At 40.9% G+C, this 23,595-nt stretch overlaps 1 protein-coding gene across 1 annotated transcript in view; it reads left to right on the forward strand.

Annotated features, from left to right (window-relative positions):
* The first annotated feature begins 1,471 nt into the window (after positions 1-1,471).
* The window catches only part of LOC121544491, a 124,576-nt gene continuing 102,452 nt past the window's right edge, over positions 1,472-23,595 (forward strand). Inside the window, exons 1-2 of the mRNA XM_045206583.1 lie at positions 1,472-1,742; positions 5,002-5,094. Coding sequence (XP_045062518.1) covers positions 1,694-1,742; positions 5,002-5,094 — 142 coding nt within the window. The 5' untranslated portion in view covers positions 1,472-1,693. The remainder of the gene's footprint in view (positions 1,743-5,001; positions 5,095-23,595) is intronic.

A 23,595-nucleotide genomic window follows, 5' to 3' on the forward strand; every position in this document is an offset into this window, starting at 1 on the left:
CTGGAGAAGGTCTGTATGGAGGAGTGGGCAAAAATCCCTGCTGCAGTGTGTGCAAACCTGGTCAAGACCTACAGGAAACGTATGATCTCTGTAATTGCAAACAAAGGTTTCTGTACCAAATATTAAGTTCTGCTTTTCTGATGTATCAAATACTTATGTCATGCAATAAAATGCAAATGTATTACTTAAAAATTATACAATGTGATTTTCTGGATTTTTGTTTTAGATTCCGTCTCTCACAGTTGAACTGTACCTATGATAAAAATTACAGACCTCTACATGCTTTGTAAGTAGGAAAACCTGCAAAATCGGCAGTGTATCAAATACTTGTTCTCCCCACTGTATATAGCCCCCCTACTGTTATTTTATTTGACTTCTGCTCTTTTTTTCTCAACACTTTTTTTGTTGTTGTTGTATTTTTACTTTTTTGTAAAAAATAAATGCACTGTTGGTTAAGGGCTGTAAGTAAGCATTTCACTGTAATGTCTGCACCTGTTGTATTCGGCGCATGTGGCAAATACAATTTGATTTGATTTGAACATACAACCATACAATGTTTTTGCACAGTAGTAGAAGTTGTCATTAACTACATAAGTTTGTGATCAAGAGGATGGCCCCCTAGTGTGTCCTCTATGGAAGAATGGTTCTTTTTTCTGAATCACATCTTATTTTGCATCTAATAAACAAACCCAATTTATCACGGTTTGAGCACCCAGAAAGTGCTATATAAATGCAGTCCATTATGATGTATTTTTATTCTGTCTAGCTGCAACACAAAAGGAATCACTTACAACCAATTGATGCTGTCAAGGAGTCACAAACCAACATTTGGGAAACATTGGAATTTGGTCTGTTGGTCCTCTCTATTTCACTTTTTATTTCTCTCACCTCTCCTCTCAAATTAATTTCCTTCTGTCTTCTGTCCTCTGTCTCTCTCTGTGTCTCTGTCTCTCTGTGTCTCTGTGTCTCTCTGTGTCTCTGTCTCTGTCTCTCTCTCTCTCTCTCTCTCTCTCTCTCTCTCTCTCTCTCTCTCTCTCTCTCTCTCTCTCTTTCCTTTATTATTATTTTTTTTTAAATGTCACAATCTTAAATGGACTGAAAGTGCCTACTAAATGTGAAGAAGGTGGTGTGTTCATGTCAGTGATGAACAGCTTGTGTGTTAGAGCTGACCACTGCCCTTACAAAAAGAACAAGGTCATTTTCTCAGTCACAAACATTTATTTACATTCAAAACTACACTCTTATAGGTAAAAGCCTTCTGGGTTAAATGTAGAACCCTCTGTGGAAAGGGGACAGTCGAAGAACCCTTTTAGGTTCTAGTTAGAACCTTTTTTCTAAGAGTGTAGCCTCACAACTTATCTGAGATTACACATCAATAGACATGAATGAAGCAATCCTGGCTGTTTATGTAACGAAGAAGTGAAACGTTGAGGTTCTTCCTCTTTCCTCTGAGTCAGAACCAATTAATAGGGTGAGGTACAAATTGTACTTTTCTTTTGCTTGTCACAAACTAAGTGAATTCTACTGAGTGACAAGGACAGCTGGAGTGTCTTTCATACCACCTTTGCATAGGTTTTGTTTATGTTGTAAATTGTGAGCTTATGGAAATTCAGCACTGAATGGAAAATAGAGGATTTTGTTACAGTACAGTATAGCTTAATTTGCTAATTTGAGCCCTGTGTTGTGAAGAGACATGAAGGCTCTGTTTGGACTGTTGGTGATGTTAGCAGGCGTGTCTCATGGTAAGAAGTATATTTATGTGTCGATTTCCCTCTTGTTTAACACATGATATAAGGAGCGTTGTTTATATCATATAGAAAGTGAACCACTTGATCAAAGCTATTTGTGGTATACTCTAGGCTACTCAGAATCCCTTTTGTCAAATGAATCCCGCTCATAATGACTAATGATAGATACAGAGACAATATTCAAAAGACAGAGTTGTCTCGTTATTCATTGTCTTGTGATAATTATAACTGACTGAGGTACTGTTATGTTGCCTATAACTTTTTTTTGTTGTCATTTAGCAGAAGCTCTTATCCAGAGCGACTTACAGTTAGTGAGTGCAAACATTTTCATGCTGGCCCCCCGTGGGAAACGAACCCACAACCCTGGCGTTGCAAGCGCCAAGCTCTACCAACTGAGCTACAGGGGACATTGGTTTGGTTATCAAATCAAATCAAATTGTATTTGTCACATGCGCCGAATACAACCGGTATAGACCTTACCGTGAAATGCTTACTTACAAGCCCTTAACCAACAATGCGGTTCAAGAAATAGAGTTAAGAAAATATTTACTAAATTAAACAAAGTTTAAAATAAAATAAAAAATAACACAGTAAAATAACATTAACGAGGCTATATACAGGGGGTACCTGTTCCCGAGTCAATGTGTGTTAGGTAAGTCGAGGTAATTTGTACATGTAGGTAGGGGTAAAGTGACTATGCATAGATAATAAACAGTGAGTAGCAGCAGTGTAAAAACAAAGGGGGGTCAATGTAAATAGTCCTTGTGGCCATTTGATTAATTGTTCAGCAGTCTTATGGCTTGGGGGTAGAAGCTGTTAAGGAATCGTTAGGACCTAGACTTGGCGCTCCGGTTGTGTAGTCAGCAAACGTAATGATGGTGTTGGAGTCGTGCTTGGCCATGCAGTCGTGGGTGAACAGGGAGTACAAAAGGGGCCTAAGCACGCACCCCTGAGTAGCACAGGTGTTGAGGATCAGCATGGCAGATGTGTTGTTGCCTACCCTTACCACCTGGGGGTGGCCCGTCAGGAAGTCCAGGATCCAGTTGCAGAGGTAGGCATTTAGTCCCAGGGTCCTTAGCTTAGTGATAAGCTTTGTAGGCACTATGGTGTTGAACGCTGAGCTGTGGCCAATGAACAGCATTCTCACATAGGTGTTCCTTTTGTCCAGGTGGGAAAGGGCAGTGTGGAGTGCGATTGAGATTGCGTCATCTGTGGATATGTTGGGGATGTATGCGATTTGGAGTGGGTCTAGGGTTTCCGGGATGATGGTGTTGATGTGAGCCTTTCAAAGCACTTCATGGCTACTGACGTGAGTGCTACGGGGCTGTAGTCATTTAGGCAGGTTACCTTCGCTTTCTTGGGCACAGGGACTATGGTGGTCTGCTTGAAACATGTAGGTATTACAGACTCGGTCAGGGAGAGGTTGAAAATGTCAGTGAAGACACTTGCCAGTTGGTCCGCACATGCTCTGAATACACGTCCTGGTAATTCGTCTGGCCCAGCGGCCTTGTGAATTTTGTGAATGTTGACCTGTTTAAAGGTCAACATTCGGCTATGGAGAGCGTGATCAAACAGTCGTCCGGAACAGCTGGTGGTCTCATGAATGCTTCAGTGTTACTTGCCTCGAAACGAGCATAAAAGGCATTTAGATCGTCTGGTAGGCTTGCGTCACTGTGCAGCTCACGGCTGAGTTTCCCTTTGTAGTCTGTAGTAGTTTGCAAGCACTGCCAAATCCGACGAGCGTCAGAGCCAGTGTAGTAGGATTCAATCTTAGTCCTGTATTGACTCTTTGCCTGTTTGATGGTTCGTCTGAGGGCATAGCGGGATTTATTTTAAGCGTCCGGATTAGTGTCCCGGTCCTTGAAATTGGTAGCTCTAGCCTTTAGCTTGTTGAGGATGTTGCCTGTAATCCATGGCTTCTGAATGGGATATATATACGTACGGTCACTGTGGGGATGACGTCGTCGATGCACTTATTGATGAAGCCGGTGACTGAGGTGGCATACTAATCAATGCCATTGGACGAATCCCGGAACATATTCCAGTCTGTGCTAGCAAAACAGTCCTTTAGCATAGCATCCGCGTCATCTGACCATTTCCGAATTGAGCGAGTCACTGGTACTTCCTGCTTTAGTTTTTGCTTGTAAGCAGGAATCAGGAGGATAGAATCATGGTCAGATTTTCCAAAATTGGAGGGCGAGGGAGAGCTTTGTATGCGTCTCTGTGTGTGGAGTAAAGGTGGTCTAGAGATTTTTCTCCTCTGGTTGCACATGTGACATGCTGGTAGAAATTAGGTAGAACGGATTACATTTTACCTTCATTAAAGTCCCCGGCCACTAGGAGCGCCGCTTCTGGATGAGTATTTTCTTCTTTGCTTATTGCCTTATACAGATCGTTGAGTGCGGTCTTAGTGCCAGCATCGGTTTGTGGTGGTAAGTAGACGGCTACAAATAATATAGATGAAAACTATTTTGGTAGATAGTGTGGTGTTCTGCTTATCATGATCTACTCTACCTCAGGCTAGTAATACCTCAAGACTTCTTATTAGATATGATATATATTAGATATACTGTATAATATTAGACATTGCGAACAAGCTGTTATTGACAAATAGACACACACCCCCACCCTTTGTCTTACCAGACGTAGCTGCTCTGTCCTGCCGATGCACGGAAAACCCAGCCAGCTCTATAGTATCCGTGTCGTCGTTCAGCCACGACTCGGTGAAACATAAGATATTACAGTTTTTAATATCCCGTTAGTAGGATAGTCTTGATTGTAGATCATCCAGTTTATTTTCCAGTGATTGCAAGTTGCCCATTAGAACGGATGGTAGAGGCGGTTTACTCACTCGCCAACAAATTCTCACGAGGCACCCCGACCTCCGACCCCTGCATTTCCATCTTTTCTTCACGCGATTGACAGGGATTTGGGCCTGGTCTTGGGGAAGCAGTATATCCTTCCTGTCGGACTAATTAAAGAAAAAACATTAGTCCAGTTCGAGGTGAGTGATCGCTGTTCTAATGTCCAGCAGCTCTTTTCGGTCATAAGAGACGTTTTTTTCGCAATCTATGCGAAAAAAACAAACAAAATAGCACAGTTGGTTAGGAGCCTGTAAAACGGCAGCCATCCCCTCCGGCGCCATTACTCTCTGGTTATACGGTTGCTTGCTTGTATTCTCATCCATAAAATTATACCTTAAAACTAGGACAGTGATAGTCACTACAGTGTCTATATTCTTCTTGATTTTCAGGAATGGAGACCCACTGTGATGCAACACTGGATGGAGCTCAGTGTTATGGAGCTCTGGGAGGAACTGTCTCTCTCCAGCTGATGACCATTGACAGTAAAGTCCCTGACATATTATTAAAAACCAACTCCACTGGTGTTACTAAAATTATACTCAAAATTAGAAACAAAGGAGTTAAAAAAGTAAAAATCCACAAATCCATTGAAACCAGAGCACACTTCTTTTTCAACAACGGAACATTTAGGATAGATAACACAGAAAGGAGTGATTCTACTGAATATAGACTAGAACTATTTAATTCAGATGGGGAAACAATAAGGACAAGAAGACTACAACTGTTTATTGAAGGTATAGTAATTAGCTAACCCTTTAAAAATCTCATATTGACAAATCCTTATTACTAACCATAACTTGACTACAGAAGCCTCTGTGGCCTTCTAATTCTTGAAGAAGTGTTGTTTTCTAATGTGTTTTTGCGAATGTCTGCAAATGTCTACAGATGTGTATTCTTCTTCCTCCACAGCCCCAGTGTCCTCTCTTCAGCTGTCCTCTCAGTGTCTCACCCATGGAGAGATGAGGGTGACCTGCTCCTCTGAGGGGGATGGTCCTCAGTACAGCTGGACTCTGGACGGACACACACAGAGAGACACTGAGGCCTCTCCTGGTGACCAGACAAACACCATGACACTGAAGAGAGGCCTGTCTGGAGATCTCACCTGCACTGTCAAAAACCACATCAGCAGTGTTACTGTGAGCAAAAAAATCTCCCCCTGTGAGGGTAAGCTACTGTTTAATTACATTTGTTAAAGAGACATATTATGACAAATAATACCAATGATTAATGATAATTATAATGATGATTATAATGATGATCAATCTTTATCAATGGACATTGACCTGTTTAGAAAGCACTATCCATTTGCCAGTACTACGTTCAGATACATATAAGATTTCTGTTAATTTGATTACCTGCAGGGCTTATGTATGTTAACTGCACTTCCAATGGGACAAAGATATCAGAGTGGGTGATTGCCACTGGTCATACCCTGTGTATTGACACTACAGCAGTAGCACACACAACTGTGACAAAGGTCTCCAACAGTAAAACAGAGACAACCAAAGGAAAGGGGTTTGAAACCCTAGTGACCTCCACTCTAAATCGTCCCACTCTAAATCTTCGTCATACTTCTGATTTATTATAATTCCTTGGAACGCTATTTTTTGTACTCTGTTTACAGTTTAAGCTAGAAATGCCATTTAAACATTAAGACTTACAGATCGGTCTGGAAAAGTGTGCTTGTATTGAACTTTTTTAAATATTTCAAACTTTTTGTCCTTCTTTTTTTTTACTCCAGCCACTTTAATGGGATTTCCTCAACATTCTAAAGGGCCCGTTGTGACATCATGACTTCCAAAATTCTATTCTATTCACTCTAAACAATGTAACTTTTGACCTAAATCAGCTACTTTGAACACTTTCCCAACAACTTAGACAATAGACTTAGAAAGCATATGAAATCTAAGTTTGCTTCTGTGCCTTTCAAATTTGAAATCAGAACAGAATTATCTTCTGCCGATCAAATGATACAGCTGTTTTGGTAACCACATCAACTACATTTCCTTTCAGCTTTTACAAGCAACTTAAATTTTGACCACTTATCCATCAAGGTAGAATAAAAATCTGAGCATATCACAGCTCAGTCTACTTCTCTGCTATTCAAATCTGAAATCAGAACATAATGATCTTCTACCGATCAAATGATACAGCTGTTATAGTAATCACATCAACTACATTTTCTGTCAACTTTTACAAACGAGATATTTTGACCACTTTCCCGACAGGTTAGCCAAAAACTTAGAGGGTATGACATCTTGGTCTACTATGGAAGAGCGGAATTGCAATTATTAAGTGGAATTAAGAAATATTGAAATATTAGGATAAACATTGGCGGAGTCTGTATAAATATATATACACAGAACAAAAATATAAATGCAACATGTAAAGTGTTGGTCCCATGCTTCATGAACTAAATAAAAAAATCCTTGTGCTGGGGACAATAAAAGGCCACGTTAAAATGTGCAGTTTTGTCACACAACAGAATGCTACAGATGTCTCAATCTTCGAGGGAGCGTGCAATTGGCATGCTGACTGCAGGAATGTGCACCAGGCCTGTTGACAGAGAATTTAATGTTAATTTCTCTACCATAAGCTGCCTCCAACGTTGTTTGAAAGAATTTTGCAGTATGTCCAACCGGCCTCACAACCACAGACCACGTGTATCCACGCCAGCCTAGGACCTCCACATCTGACTTCTTCACCTGTGGGATCATCTGAGGGTGGGTGGGGTGCTGAGGAGAATTTCTGTCTTTAATAAAGCTCTTTTGTGGGGAAAAACTCATTCTGACCGGCTGGGCCTGGCTCCCCAGTGGGTGCACCCCTTGTAATGTGAAATAAATAGATTATGGCCTAATTAATTTATTTAAATTGTATATACACACTACTGGTCAAAAGTTTTAGAACACCTACTCATTCAAGGGTTTTTCTTAATTTTTGCTATTTTCTACATTGTAGAATAATAGTGAAGACATCAAAACTATGAAATAACAAATATGGAATCATGTAGTAACCAAAAAAGTGTTATACAAATCAAAATATATTTTAGGTTTGAGATTCTTCAAATATCACCCTTTGCCATTATGACAGCTTTGCACAGTCTTGGCATTCTCTCAACCAGCTTCACCTGGAATGTTTTTCCAACAGTCTTGAAGGAGTTCCCACATATGCTGAGCACTTGTTGGCTGCTTTTCCTTCACTCTGCGGTCTGACTCATCCCAAACCATCTCAATTGGGTTGAGGTCGGGGGCTTGTGGAGGCCAGGTCATCTGATGCAACACTCCATCACTCTCTTTCTTGGTAAAATAGCCCTTACACAGCCTGAAGGTGTGTTGGGTCATTGTCCTGTTGAAAAACAAATGATAGTCCCACTAAGCCCAAACCAGATGGGATGGCGTATCACTGCAGAATGCTGTGGTAGCCATGCTGGTTAAGTTTGCCTTCATTTCTAAATAAATCACAGACAGTGTCACCAGCAAACACCCCCACACCATAACACCTCCTCCTCAATGCATTACAGTGGGAAATACACATGCGGAGATCATCAGTTTAACCACACTGCATCTCACAAAGCCACGGTGGTTGGAATCAAAAATCTCAAATTTGGACTCCAGTTCAAAGGACACATTTCCCCCGGTCATTTTGTTAAGTTACAGCCTTATTCTAAAATGTATTAAATAGTTGTTTCCCTCTCATCAATATACACACACAATACTCCATAATGGCAAAGCAAAAACAGGTTTTTAGATATTTTTGCAAATGTATATTTTAAAAAAGAGCAACATTTTGCAAATTTATAAAAAACGGAAATATCACATTTACATAAATATTCAGACCCTTTACTCCGTACTTTGTTGAAGCACCTTTGGCAGTGATTACAGCCTTGAGTCTTCTTGGGTATGACGCTACAAGCTTGGCACACCTGAATTTGGGGAGTTTCGTTCTTCTCTGCAGATCCTCTCAAGCTCAGTCAGGTTGGATAGGGAGCGTTACTACACAGCTATTTTCAGGTCTCTCCAGAGATTGTCGATAGGGTTCAAGTCCTGGCTCTGGCTGGACCAATCAAGGACATTCAGAGACTTTTCCCGAAACCACTCCAACATTGACTTGGCTGTGTGCTTAAGGTCGTTGTACTGTTGGAAGGTGAACCACCGCCCCAGTCTGAGGTTCTGAGCGCTCTGGAACAGGTTTTCATCAAGGATCTCGCTGTACTTTGCTCCGTTCATCTTTCCATTAATCATGACGATCTCCCAGTCCCTTCTGCTGAAAAACATCAACACAGCATGCTGCTGCCACCACCTTACTTCACCGTAGGGATGGTGCCAGGTTTCCTCCAGACTTAACGTTTGGCATTCAGGCCAAAGAGTTCAATCTTGTTTCTCATGGTCTGAGAGTCCTTTAGGTGAATTTTGGCAAACTCGAAGCGGGCTGTCATGTGCCATTTACTGAGGACTGGCTTCTGTCTGGCCACTCTACCATAAAGGCCTGATTGGTTGAGTGCTGCAGAGATGGTTTTCCTTCTGGAAGGTTCTCCCATCTCCACAGAGGAACTCTGGAGCTCTGTCAGAGTGACCATCGAGCTCTTGGTCACCTCCCTGACCAAGGCCCTTCTTCCCCGATTGTTCAGTTTGGCCGGGCGGCCAGCTCTAGGAAGAGTCTTGGTGGTTCCAAACTTCTTCCATTAAAGAATGATGGAGGCCACTGTGTTTTGGGGGACCTTCAATGCTGCTGAAATGTTTTTGTATCCTTCCCCAGATCTGTGGCGCGATATAATCCTGTCTCAGAACTCTACGGCCAATTCCATCGACCTCATGGCTTGGTGTTTGCTCTGACATGCACTGTCAACTGTGGGCCCTTATATAGACAGGTGTGTGCCGTTCCAAATCATGTCCAATCAATTGAATTTACCACAGGTGGACTCCAATCACGTTGTAGAAACATCTCAAGGATGATCATTGGAAATAGGATGCATCTGAGCTCAATTTCTAGTCTCATAGCATAGTGTCTGAATGCTTATGTAAATAAGGTATTTCTGTCTTTCATTTTTTATACATTTGCAAAAAAATTCTAAAAACCTGTTTTTAGTTTGCCATGATGGGGTATTTTGTATCGATATGTCATATTTTTTAGAATAAGGCTGTAACGTCACAAAATATGGAAAAATTGAAGGCGTCTGAATACTTTCTTAATGCACTGTAAGTGAATTTGTCCAAATACTTTTGGTTCCCTAAAATGGAGGGACTATGTACAAAAAGTGCTGTAATTTCTAAATTATTCACCCGATATGGACGTAAATACCCTCACATTAAAGCTGTCAGTCTGCACTTTAACCTCATAGTCATTGTATCATTTCAAATCCTAAGTGCTGTCCAAATACCTTTTGACCTCACTGTATGTCAACTGCACCTTATCCAACGAGATAAATATATCAGTAGGTAAATGCAGTTGACAATACACTGTGTGTTGAGGCTGGAACAGCCAGTAGGCCCACGTTGAAAAATGACATCAACAATCAAACCATCAACCAGGAAATCACCTCATGTGCATGTATGTTTAATGCTGTCATTTTCACAGATTTTATTAATTTGCTGTTCATTGGTCTCTCTTGTTTTCCACAGGGCCAGGGGTAAATGTGTTTGTTTATTTCCAACTTCTTCAAGTCTTCATTCTGCTGACAGTCTGTCTGGGATCATACTGGTTTTACAAGAAGAAAACCAGTTCTCAAGCACAAGATCAGTAACCGTGCATTGTACCTTTTTAATTAAGGTCTATCTTTGTTTGATACGTTTCTCATTTTATTCTGTTTAATGCTCTCTCGCTCGCTCTCGCTCTCTCTCTCCATATGATGGTCATTAGTGTATGAAGTTGATCACAGTGGGATTACCTTATGACATAACTGCTAATGATGATGTAATACTGCTTACATTTGAAATGTTTGATATCGTTATTTTAACCTTTAAATAAGCTTTAATTATCATTTAGAATGGTAAATGAGTGTATATTGCATTGCAGCGTTTTGTTTTATGTCGCTTGTGATATAGTGCAGTCACAGAAATGCATGAGATTGGGAAGGCTTTTTACATGAGGACCTGTAACATAAAGACACTTTCCTTCTTCTTGTCACTGTTGTATCTTTAGAAATGTTCTTAAATAATCATTATTGACACTGTGAAATGAAAGTGAATTTGTTTAAACACTTCCTTTCCTGTAGAACATAGCTACCTACAAACACCATACATAGCTAGAGTGTTCAAGCAGCTTTAGTGACCATTTGAATAAGATTGTTTTGTTGTTGTTGTAATACACAGTGGAGACCCACATTGTGAGTCAATGGTTGAAGGCTTTAATTAATACAGATCTTAATATTAATAAGGGTTTTGTTGTGTAAGTCTAGTTTCAGTTCTTGATAAGGCATGCCAGCTGCGGAACTAGGGAGGAGTGAGGAATTAGGCTCGAGGTCAAGTGAAAAGATGAAGTGAGAAGACACCTCTGGGAGGGGGGCCAGAGGGGCCCAACACAATGACTCTCCTACTACAGTCCTATCTCACACACATACATTTCCACACCCACAAAGGTTCTAGCACCAGGCAGGGCCATGACTACACCAGTGAGAGGATCAATTAAGTTCCTGCCTAGCAACAGAGATATATTGGCTGTCTAGTAGGAAGTTATAAATATATGTGCTTGTCCAATCATGCTTGGTCTTTGCAACTGTATGACCCACTGGGTGAATAAACTTGGTTTTAGCTATTCCTAGTTGTCCGTTTCAATTTTTACTCTGTTTGTTCAGAACCTAACAATACACATATTTAGCAGATGTTATTGCGGGTGTAGCAAAATGCTTGTGTTCCTAACTCCAACAGTGCAGTAATATCTAACAATACAAAACAATACACACAAATCTAAAAAGTAAAAAAATGGAATTAAGAAATATTGAAATATTAGGATGAACATTGGCTTAGTCCGGAGTATAAATATATATACACTGAATAAAAATATAAACGCAACATGTAAAGTGTTGGTCCCATGCTTCATGAGCGAAAAAAAAAAAAATCCCAGGCATTTTACATACGCCAAAAATATTATTTTTCTCAAATATTGTGCATAAAATTGTTTGCATCGCTGTTAGTGAGCATTTCTCCTTTGCCAAGATAAGCCACCTGAAAGGTGTGGCATATCAAGAAGCTGATTAAAGAGCATGATCATTACACAGGTTCACCTTGTGCTGGGGACAATAAAAGCCCACGTTAAAATGTGCAGTTTTGTCACACAACAGAATGCTACAGATGTCTCAAGCTTTGAGGGAGCGTGCAATTGGCATGCTGACTGCAGGAATGTCCACCAGGCCTGTTGATAGAGAATTTAATGTTAATTTCACTACCATAAGCTGCCTCCAACGTTGTTTGAAAGAATTTTGCAGTATGTCCAACCGGCCTCACAACCACAGACCACGTGTAACCACACCAGCCTAGGACCTCCACATCTAACTTCTTCACCTGTGGGATCATCTGAGGGTGGGTGGGTGGGGTGCTGAAGATAATTTCTGTCTGTAATAAAGCTATTTTGTGGGAAAAGTAACCAAAACAGTATTAAACAAATCAAAATATATTTTATGTTTGAGATTCTTCAAATAGCCACCCTTTGCCTTGATGACAGCTTTGCACACTCTTGGCATTCTCTCAACCAGCTTCACCTGGAATGTTTTTCCAACAGTCTTGAAGGAGTTCCCACATATGCTGTGCACTTGTTGGCTGCTTTTCCTTCACTCTGCGGTCCGACTCATCCCAAACCATCTCAATTGGCTTGAGGTCGGGGGATTGTGGATGCCAGGTCATCTGATACAGCACTCCCTCACTCTCTTTCTTTGTAAAATGCCCTTACACAGCCTGAAGGTGTGTTGGGTCATTGTCCTGTTGAAAAACAAATGATGGTCCAACTAATCCCAAACCAGATGGGATGGCGTATCACTGCAGAATGCTGTGGTAGCCATGCTGGTTAAGTGTGCCTTGCATTCTAAATAAATCACAGACAGTGTCACCAACAAAGCACCCCCACACATTAACACCTCCTCCTCCATGCTTTACAGTGGGAAATACACATGCGGAGATCATCAGTTCAACCACACCGCATCTCACAAAGCCACGGTGGTTGGAATAAAAAATCTCCAATTTGGACTCCAGTCCAAAGGACACATTTCCACCAGTCATTTTGTTAAGTTACAGCCTTATTCTAAAATGTATTAATTAATTTTTTTCCCTCATCAATATAAACACAATACTCCATAATGGCAAAGCAAAAACATGTTTTTAGATATTTTTTCAAATGTATATATTAATATTTCTAGAAAACAGAAATATCACATTTACATAAGTATTCAGACCCTTTACTCTGTACTTTGTTGAAGCACCTTTGACAGTGATTACATCCTCGAGTCTTATTGGGTATGACACTACAAGCTTGGCACACCTGTATTTGGGGAGTTTCGCTCATTCTTCTCTGCAGATCCTCTCAAGCTCTGTCAGGTCGGATGGTTGCTGCACAGCTATTTTCAGGTCTCTCCAGAGATATTCGATAGGGTTCAAGTCCGGGCTCTGGCTGGGCCAATCAAGGACATTCAGAGACTTTTCCCGAAACCACTCCAACATTGTCTTGGCTGTGTGGTTAAGGTCGTTGTACTGTTGGAAGGTGAACCATCGCCCCAGTCTGAGGTCCTGAGCGCTCCGGAGGAGGTTTTCATCAAGGATCACTCTGTACTTTGCTCCGTTCATCTTTCCATCAATCATGACGAGTCTCCCAGTCCCTGCTGCTGAAAAACATAAACAAAGCATGCTGCTGCCACCACCTTGCTTCACCGTAGGGATGGTGCCAGGTTTCCTCCAGACTTAACGCTTGGCATTCAGGCCAAAGAGTTCAATCTTGGTTTCATCAGACCAGAGAATCTTGTTTCTCATGGTCTGAGAGTCATTTAGGTGCCTTTTAGCAAACTCGAAGCGGGCTGTCATGTGCCTTTTACTGAGGACTGGCTTCTGTCTGGCCACTCTACAATGAAGGCCTGATTGGTGGAGTGCTGCGGAGATGGTTGTTCACAGAGGAACTCAGAGGAACTCTGGATCTCTGTCAGAGTGACCATCAGGTTCTTGTTCACCTCCCTGACCAAGGCCCTTCTCCCCCGATTGTTCAGTTTGGCCGGCGGCCAGCTCTTGGAAGACTCTTGGCGGTTCCAAACTTCTTCCATTTAAGAATGATAGATGCCATTGTGTTCTTGGTGACCTTCAATGCTGCTGAAATGTTTTTGTACCCTTCCCCAGATCTGTGCCGCTACACAATCCTGTCTCAGAGCTCTACGGCCAATTCCATCGACCTCATGGCTTGGTGTTTGCTCTGACATGCACTGTCAACTGTGGGCCCTTATATAGACAGGTGTGTGTCGTTCCAAATCATGTCCAATCAATTGAATATACCACAGGTAGACTCCAATGACGTTGTAGAAACATCTCAAGGATGATCAATGGAAACAGGATGCACCTGAGCTCAATTACTAATCTCATAGCAAAGTGTCTGAATTTCTGTCTTTTATTTTTCATACATTTGCCAAAAAAATCTAAAAACCTGTTTTTGCTTTGCCATGATGGGGTATTTTGTATCGATATGTAATCTTTTTTAGAATAAGGCTGTAACGTAACAAAATATGGAAAAATTGAAGGCGTCTGAATACTTTCTTAATGCACTGTAAGTGAATTTGTCCAAATACTTTTGGTTCCCTAAAATGGAGGGACTATGTACAAAAAGTGCTGTAATTTCTAAATGATTCACCCGATATGGACGTAAATACCCTCACATTAAAGCTGTCTGTCTACACTTTAACCTCATAGTCATTGTATCTTTTCAAATCCTAAGTGCTGTCCAAATACTTTTTGACCTCACTGTATGTCAACTGCACCTTATCCAACGAGATAAATATATCAGTAGGTAAATGCAGCTGACAATACACTGTGTGTTGAGGCAAGAACAGCCAGTAGGCCCACGTTGACAAATGACATCAACAATCAAACCGTCAACCAGGAAATCACCTCAGATTTTATTAATTTGCTCTTCATTCGTCTCCCCTATTTTTTAAACAGAGCCAGGGGTAAATGTGTTTGTTCATTTCCAACTTCTTGAAAGCTTCATTCTGCTGACAGTCTGTCTGGGATTATACTAGTTTTACAAGAAGAAAACCTGCCCTCAAGCACAAGATCAGTAACCGTGGTTGAAAAACTAGTTTTAATGACTCAAACCTAAGTGTATGTAAACTTCCGACTTCAACTTTATGTAGTATCAGAAAGATACAGTTGAAGTCGGAAGTTTACATACACTTAGGTTGGAGTCATTAAAACTCGTTTTATAACCACTCCATAAATTTCTTGTTAACAAACCATAGTTTTGGCAAGTCGGTTAGGACATCTACTTTGTGCATGACACAAGTAATTTTTCCAACAATTGTTTACAGACAGATTATTTCACTTATAATTCACTGTATCACAATTCCAGTTGACTGTGCCTTTAAACAGCTAGGAAAATTCCAGAAAATGATATCATGGCTTTAGAAGCTTCTGATAGGCTAATTGACATCATTTGAGTCAATTGGAGGTGTACCTGTGGATGTATTTCAAGGCCTACCTTCAAACTCAGTGCCTCTTTGCTTGACATCATGGGAAAATCAAAATAAATCAGCCAAGACCTCTGAAAAACAATTATAGACCTCCACAAGTCTGGTTCATCCTTGGGAGCAATTTCCAAATGCCTGAAGGTACCACGTTCATCTGTACAAACAATAGTATGAAAGTATAAACACCATGGGACCACACAGCCGTCATACCGCTCAGGAAGGAGACGCTTTCTGTCTCCTAGAGATGAACGTACTTTGGTGCGAAAAGTGCAAATCAATCCCAGAACAACAGCAAAGGACCTTGTGAAGATGCTGGAGGAAACAGGTACAAATTTATCTATATCCACAGTAAATGAGTCCTATATCGACATAACCTGAAAGGCCGCTCAGCAAGGAAGAAGCCACTGCTCCAAAACCGCCATAAAAAAGACAGACTACGGTTTACAACTGCACATGGGGACAAAGATTGTACTTTTTGGAGAAATGTCCTCTGGTCTGATGAAACAAAAATAGAACTCTTTGGCCATAATGACCATCGTTACGTTTGGAGGAAAAAGGGGGGATCTGCAAGCCGAAGAACACCATCCCAACCGTGAAGCACGGGGTGGCAGCATCATGCTGTGGGGGTGCTTTGCTGCAGGAGGGACTGGTGCACTTCACAAAATCGATGGCATCATTAGGAAGGGAAATTATGTGGATATATTGAAGCAACATCTCAAGACATCAGTCAGGAAGTTAAAGCTTGGTCGCAAATGGGTCTTCCAAATGGACAATGACCCCAAGCATACTTGTGGCAAAATGGCTTAAGGACAACAAAGTCAAGGTATTGGAGTGGCCATCCCAAAGCCCTGACCTCAAGCCTATAGAACATTTGTGGGCAGAGCTGAAAAGCATGTGCGAGCAAGAAGGCCTACAAACCTGACTCAGTTACACCAGATCTGTCAGGAGGAATGGGCCAAAATTCACCCAACGTATTGTGGGAAGCTTGTGGAAGGCTACCCAAAACATTTGACCCAAGTTTTTTTCAAACCCACAACCCTGGCGTTGCAAACACCATGCTCTATCAACTCAGCTACATCCCTGCCAGCTATTCCCTCCCCTACCCTGGACCAATTGTGCACCGCCCATGAGTCTCCCGGTCGCGGCCAGCTGCAACAGAGCCTGGATTCGAACCAGGATCTCTAGTGGCACAGCTAGCACTGTGATGCAGTGCCTTAGACCACTGCGCCACTCAGGAGAGTTAATTGTATGTAAACTTCTGACCCAATGGGAATGTGATGAAAGAAATAAAATCTGAAATAAATCATTCTCTCTACTGTTTCTCTGACATTTCACATTATTAAAATAAAGTGGTGATCCTAACTGACCTAAGACAGGGCATTTTTACTAGGATTAAATGTCAGGAATGTGAAAAACTTAGTTAAAATATATTTGGCTAAGGTGTATGAAAACTTCTGACTTCAACTGTGCATTTGGATTGCACCTCCATCTTATCACTAAAATCAGTAGTAAACAATCTTTCTTTTCAAAGTAAGTTTGTTCAATGTTTGCTTGTAAAATGATCAGTTTGGTCACAAAGTGAATAAGTGAAATTATGAAAGAGGTTCAGTTGAGAAAGTTGTCATTTTCTTAAAAACTGCCCTTTTTCTATCTTTGCAGGATTGGAGACCTCCTGTGATGCTAGAAAGGATGGAACTCAGTGTTATGGAGCTCTGGGAGGAACTGTCTATCTCCAGTTGATCATCAACGCCAGTGGACATGAGCTTGAATTCAAGAACAACATCACAGGGACAAACGTTTTCAAATTAGAAAACGGCAAAGTCAAAACAAACCCTCCTTTAAAACACAGAGCAGTGTTCTATGTGGAAGATGGGATGTTGATGCTCAGTAACACAGAGAAGGCTGATTATGGGAAATATGACTTAAACATTTACAACTCAGAGGGGATGCTTCTGAACACAAGACAATTAGACCTACTCCTGGTTACTGAAGGTATAGAACTTTGAAACACTTTATTTGGATTGTCGCCAATATATGGTTTATAGATGTTCAACTAACTGTCAACAAACTATTTAACTAACTAACTATCCACTAACTCTAACTAACCCTAGCCCCAACCTAAACCATTACTTAACCTTCATGACTGTTTTAGAGAGTGAAATAATAGCTGTCTTTACTCATTCCTCGACAGCCCCAGTGTCCCCTCCTCAGCTGTCCTCTGAGTGTCTGTCCCAAGAAGAGATGAGGGTGACCTGCTCCTTTGAGGGGACAGTCCCCAGTACAGCTGGACTCTGGACGGACAGACACTGAATGGAATGGAGGCTTTTCTCAGTGACATGACAGACACCGTCATTCTGAAGAAGGGTGTAGTGGGGACTCTCGCTTGTACAGTGAAAAACCATATCAGCAATGTTACCATCACTCAAGAAATCTCCTTATGTAGGCCTAGTGGTAAGTGTCTTAAATGTAGCGCTTTGTTACTAATAATATGTATTTTATATATAACATTATACATTATCTTATATAGCTTGTATCTAGTGTCTCCCTTCCTTCCCCCAGGACCATGGGTCAATGTGTTTGTTTATTTCCAACTTGCTGAGGTCTTCTTTCTGCTGACAGTCTGTCTGGGATCATACTGTTTCTACAAGAAGAAAACCTGTCCTCAAGCACAAGGTCAATAAACATGTACCATTGTTCCTATATAGCCCATACCATTGACTCTGCTGAATGTGTAACTTTATCTATCTGATACATATTTTTATTTCTCTGTCTGCATCTCTCTCTCTCTTTCTGTCTGCATCTCTCTCTCTCTCTCTCTCTCTCTCTCTCTCTCTCTCTCTCTCTCTCTCTCTCTCTCTCTCTCTCTCTCTCTCTCTCTCTCTCTCTCTCTCTCTCTCCACAGATGATGATGAATAAGCAAAGAGTGCTTACTCAGGATACACAAAAGAAGAGGTTTACTGTTCCAGAGGTTTAGAGGAAGAAGTGGATGTCCTCAGAGATGCTGTGAGGACAAAACCAAGCTGTGAGATGTTGCTGACATAATATTGCATTCTATTGAAAATGTATCTTATTGTTCTTTTAATGTTTTCAATGTTATTTCAAATGAGTATATACTGCTGTCAGTGACTGTAATAACTTTATAACATTTGTGAGAATAACCTTTTGCAATAAAATACAAAAAACAATGACAATTACAGTACGTTGCCTTTATAATGATGATTGGGAGTTAATTTTAGTGGTGTAACAGGAAGAAGACAAAACTCTGCACTTGACTTTTCCTACTAGCACTGACTTTGCTGATAGCTTCTTTATTGAGGAAAAATGTAATTACTACGACTGTGATGTGTAGTTCTCTCACCAAGCTATCTTAAGATGAATGCACTAACTGTGAATGACTCAAATGTAAATGAAAATGTAACAGCACCTAGTAACTCTGGTGACCCCGTAAAAAAGTCCAGCGAGTGGGCCATGATCATCCTGCTTAAACAGTTGTAGCCCTCTGGCTGGGTATCAAAAATGGCATGGATAGGCAGAGCTGTGGATTGGATGTGGCATGGCATCATATTGACCTCTACATGAATACATTTCCCTGAGAAGTGTATTGAGGACTTCTTCCCAAGATAAATATCTGTTACACCTTTTAAATAAGAAGTTTGACTTTACACTTGTGTCATGGCTTATTTTATCACAGGGCACACACATTTTATATTAGCTGAATGTTTACTGAGATTTTTTACCCAAACAGGAAAACCCATTTGGCTTCCCTATATAAAGACTGGGCCAACTCTTAGTTTCTCATGCATTGCTTGATCAATAGGCAAGTGCAAAGTCAGCAAAAGTCAGAATTGTGATGGATACATATTTTTGTCTCAATCCTCAGGCATGGAGACCTACTGTAATGCTACACTGGAGCTCCATGTTACAGAACTCTGGGAGGAACTTTCCTTGTCCATCTGAAAACTAGTCCCAGGGAACATAAACTGATGGAGGATAAATTGAGGGAAGATAGATTTTGGGAAGATAAAGAAAATAGACTGAGGCCAGATACATTGAGGGAATTACGCACAACAGAATGAGGGAAGATCAAGAAAATAGATTCAGACAAAATAGATTGAGGGAAGATAAATTCAGGGAAGATAAGATATATAAAAAGTCTAAGATGTAGGGGGGGAGGGGGACATAAACTGACATATTGTTAGAAATTGCGTAATTCAAATCTGGTATTGGAATAAGAATCAAACTCAGCCAAAATCATATATACCCCAAACTGCTCCTCTAAGACCTATCACCCTTGACCTGCTGAAACCCCCCCAAAATTGAAACAACAAGGCTTTATAAACATCATACTAGGTGTGTTGTTTTTTGTTTGAAAAACCCAATTTGAAAAACTACCACAAATAGCCAGGCCTTAATTTGGTAGCTCACTTTTATGACCTAAATACTGCCTAACTCCACTACTGCTCCCCTAGCCCTTGGCAACATTCCAATGAGATGAGCTAATCTCTTTCTCCTGGTTATCCCCAGTCTTAACCCATCAATAATTGTTTGTATCAATCTAATTCCTCATAACTAATCTATAAAACCACTCAAAATTCCTCGAGTATACAATGATTATTTAATTGATTACCCTAACTCTGCTACATGTACCAAAAATTTATATTTTCCCGCTAAACCATTTCAGTTCGCTATTCAATTTATTTAACTGTTCTCTCTGATTATGCCCTAATTAATAAAACAAATACTTGCTATCGTTGATTAGCATACATTTAATGATGTTCCTACCATCTGAACTGTACTGTCTCTCACCCTCCCCTTGCTCCTTCGGGGAGAGCGCATGGTAACCATATAACATATTTTCATAGACTTTTCTAGAATACTTCTATTTAAGCTATCTAATTCAACCTTTCACATAGTAATCTAGGTATATAGCCCCACTGCGAAAGCTTTGTCTACTGTCCCTACCTGTGTTCGAACCAGGGACATCGCCAGTCACTCCACACCATCTACGATTCTCTCAAAGTAAATACTTTCACGTCGCACATCCAGCCACGTCATCACCCCCGTCTAGCCAGCCTTTCCGTCTCAAACACCCTATTAGCAAAAATAAAACACACTCTAACAGCGTTCTGCATTTACCTCTATCATCAGGTTTAAGAACTAACGTAACAACATTAACTATTCTCTATTGCTGTAGTAACGTCTTGTTTGGTTCCAGTTTATTTATTACGGAGTGTCCATAATACTATAATAATATATAATCGAATTCCCCTCATGCATACAGATTTCACCTTATGCCATTGAAATGCCAAATAAACCATAATAGTTCAATGGAGCCCCCTATTGGCTCTCCCCTACCTATACATTACTTCTACAACCACTTTAGTTATGGTCCGATTACAAATTAAACCTTATCACATGATCAAACAACGCCACAACCTTAAACTCATATGGGGCGGCAGGCAGTTTAGTGATCAGTAGCGCCGCGCCAACAACCGAGAGTGTTAGGCCTACTGCTGCTAGGTAGCTCTCTCTCTGCTCTCCCCCTCCCCTCTGTCTGTCCTTGATTGCAGGAGTGAAGTCTGGTGTGCGGGAGTCAGGGTTCCAGCTGCAGCTCATTCACCATAATCACCTCAGCCTTTAAGACCCGGTCAAACTTTCCACTCATCGTCAGATCATAGTCAAGACAACCATGTTAGTCTCGCTGCCGACTCAACCTGTCTGTTTTCGCTCTTGTGTTTTTTGGACTGTTTATTTACTTTTTCTCCTGTGCCACAGATATTTGGAACCTGACTCCTGCCTCCGCTTCACTCCTGCCACCACCATCCTGCTCTCCACTATCGGGCCTCTCCTTTGGACTCACCACGGACACTAGGACATTACGGTACCACACCTGCCCTGACCTGGATCTGTACCCTCCCTGTAACCTGGACTTGCTCTTCCCCATTTATTGGAAACCTGGACTATTGAACATTATAATAAACCTGTTAAAACTTCTCTGGCTTGGTGTACTTGTCTGCATTTGGGTTCTATCCAGTTAAATCATAACAGAGAGGTCGCCGGTTCCAATCCCCGAGCCGACCAGGCGAAAAATCTGCCGATGTGCCCTTGAGCAAGGCACTCAACCCCAATCGCTCCTGCAAGTCGCTCTGGACAAGAGCGTCTGCCAAATCACAAAAAATGCAAATGTAAATATTCTCTACTTTCTCACCCATCTCATCCCTTGTCAGAAACCCACAGGCACCTCTCAAATAATCACCCCGTGGTGTTCCCAGCCAACTCCCAGTCTTTCCTCGCTCCAAAAGCCACACTTTCGCTCTCTTCAGCCCCTCCCCTCGCAACTTTCTCTCCCTCTCCTCTGGGAGCAGGCTCTTTCGAGGAGCTGTGTTAGTGTTTCCAATATTCTGTGGTTATTTAAAGTATTTTAGTCTATTTATTTAAATCAAATCATTCCCACCTAATTAGTTAAAGTTGGTGCATATTTATATTTCAACGATTAACCGAATTATTTCAGTCTAATTGTTTAACCAGTATTTTGCAGGGTCAAACATCAAACGTTAAATCAAATAATAAACCAAAAAGCTTCAACCCAAACACCTAGAACCAGTATTATGCTATGTCAAACATCAAACACTGAATCAAATAATAAACCGAATTGTTTCAACACAACTATTCAAAACCAGTTCAGTCACACAATTAATCACTTTAGCTTTATGTTCCCAATTGTTTTAACGGGTTATATGGTTTAAGCAACCACAAACCCAACAGTTATCCCCAAATTATACAGTTTGGACAGCCACAGACATTTTAATTCCCAATTAGTTTTCTATCAAGGTATACTGGTTTATCATTCACACTCTCATTCATACGACCACACTCACACTGTCTAACCTTTTATCATGCTTCCTATGATTTTTAAGTCATAAACCGTACTGTCACACCACTTGTGTAGAATATCTTCTATGGGAGTCAGACCCCTCTAACCATAGTTCACTACTTATTTAAAACACCTCCTATGGGAGTCACACCCTCTAACCATAGGTCACACCATTTATTTAAAATACATCCTATGGGAGTCACACCCTCTAACCATAGGTCACACTGTTAATTTAAAATACATCCTATGGGAGTCACACCCTCTAACCATAGGTCACACTGTTAATTTAAAATACATCCTATGGGAGTCACACCCTCTAACCATAGGTCACACTGTTTATTTAAAATACATCCTATGGGAGTCACACCCTCTAACCATAGGTCACACTGTTTATTTAAAATACATCCTATGGGAGTCACACCCTCTAACCATAGGTCACACTGTTTATTTAAAATACATCCTATGGGAGTCACACCCTCTAACCATAGGTCACAATGTTTATTCGCTTTAAAGTGCCACCTATGAACCTCTAGTCATAGTTTGCACTCCCATGGGTTTAACCATCACAATTATCAAACACTTGCATAGTATATTATGAAATCGAAATAGTATACTGTAATTGTTATTTATAGTACAATAGGGTTCACTTACATCAAACAGGTGTTTCACAAAATTAATTTGGATAAAGCCAATGTGCAAAACTTCAGTTATATTACAATAGGTGTTTTGCTTACCTTTATAGAAGCCCGGGCAATTTGTGAAACACTGTTCGATGACAGTGATGTCCAATAGGCTGGGTGAATTCCAGCGAAGTGAAGTTCCGCTACCAGATCACAGTCGGAGGTCACCAATTGTTAGAAATTGCGTAATTCAAATCTGGTATTGGAATAAGAATCTTCAATCCAAGCTTAATTTATTATATGCAAAATGTATGTATGATAAGTATGAAGGTTCGTATATACGGGTCCGCTGAGATACCACGCAGGGCACTCTGAGAACTGATCCATTGTTCTAAGTTCTTCTTCAAATACTCTGACAGAAAGCCTCCACTTCTTCTGTTGGCCAACCAGAGCAAAGGACTGAGTGTGGTCCAGACTCCATTTCAGCCAATCCGTTCCATTTGTTGCCAGGCATAGTTGCTATGATAATAACCTGCGGAGTCAGCACCGAAAATACACAAATCCACTGTAGCCATGTTCAAGGACAGTTTCACAGACAACAAAGAGAGAGTGTTCTTATCAGCCTGTTATGTGAAACAATCCATATCAGTACAGTGCTCCTCATTAATGCATTCCTTCCAAGCTATTCATCACATACAGATCCAATTAAAAAATAAAACCCAACAATATGGAAACGGTCATACCATGGTCATACCATGGATCATTTAGCTCAGGGGTCCCCAAACTTTTTCCTGTGAGGGCCACATAACTTTTCCCTTCTCTGATGGGGGGCCGGTGTCAG

Source organism: Coregonus clupeaformis, chromosome 3 (genome assembly GCF_020615455.1).
Source record: "Coregonus clupeaformis isolate EN_2021a chromosome 3, ASM2061545v1, whole genome shotgun sequence".
Lineage (NCBI taxonomy): Eukaryota > Metazoa > Chordata > Actinopteri > Salmoniformes > Salmonidae > Coregonus > Coregonus clupeaformis.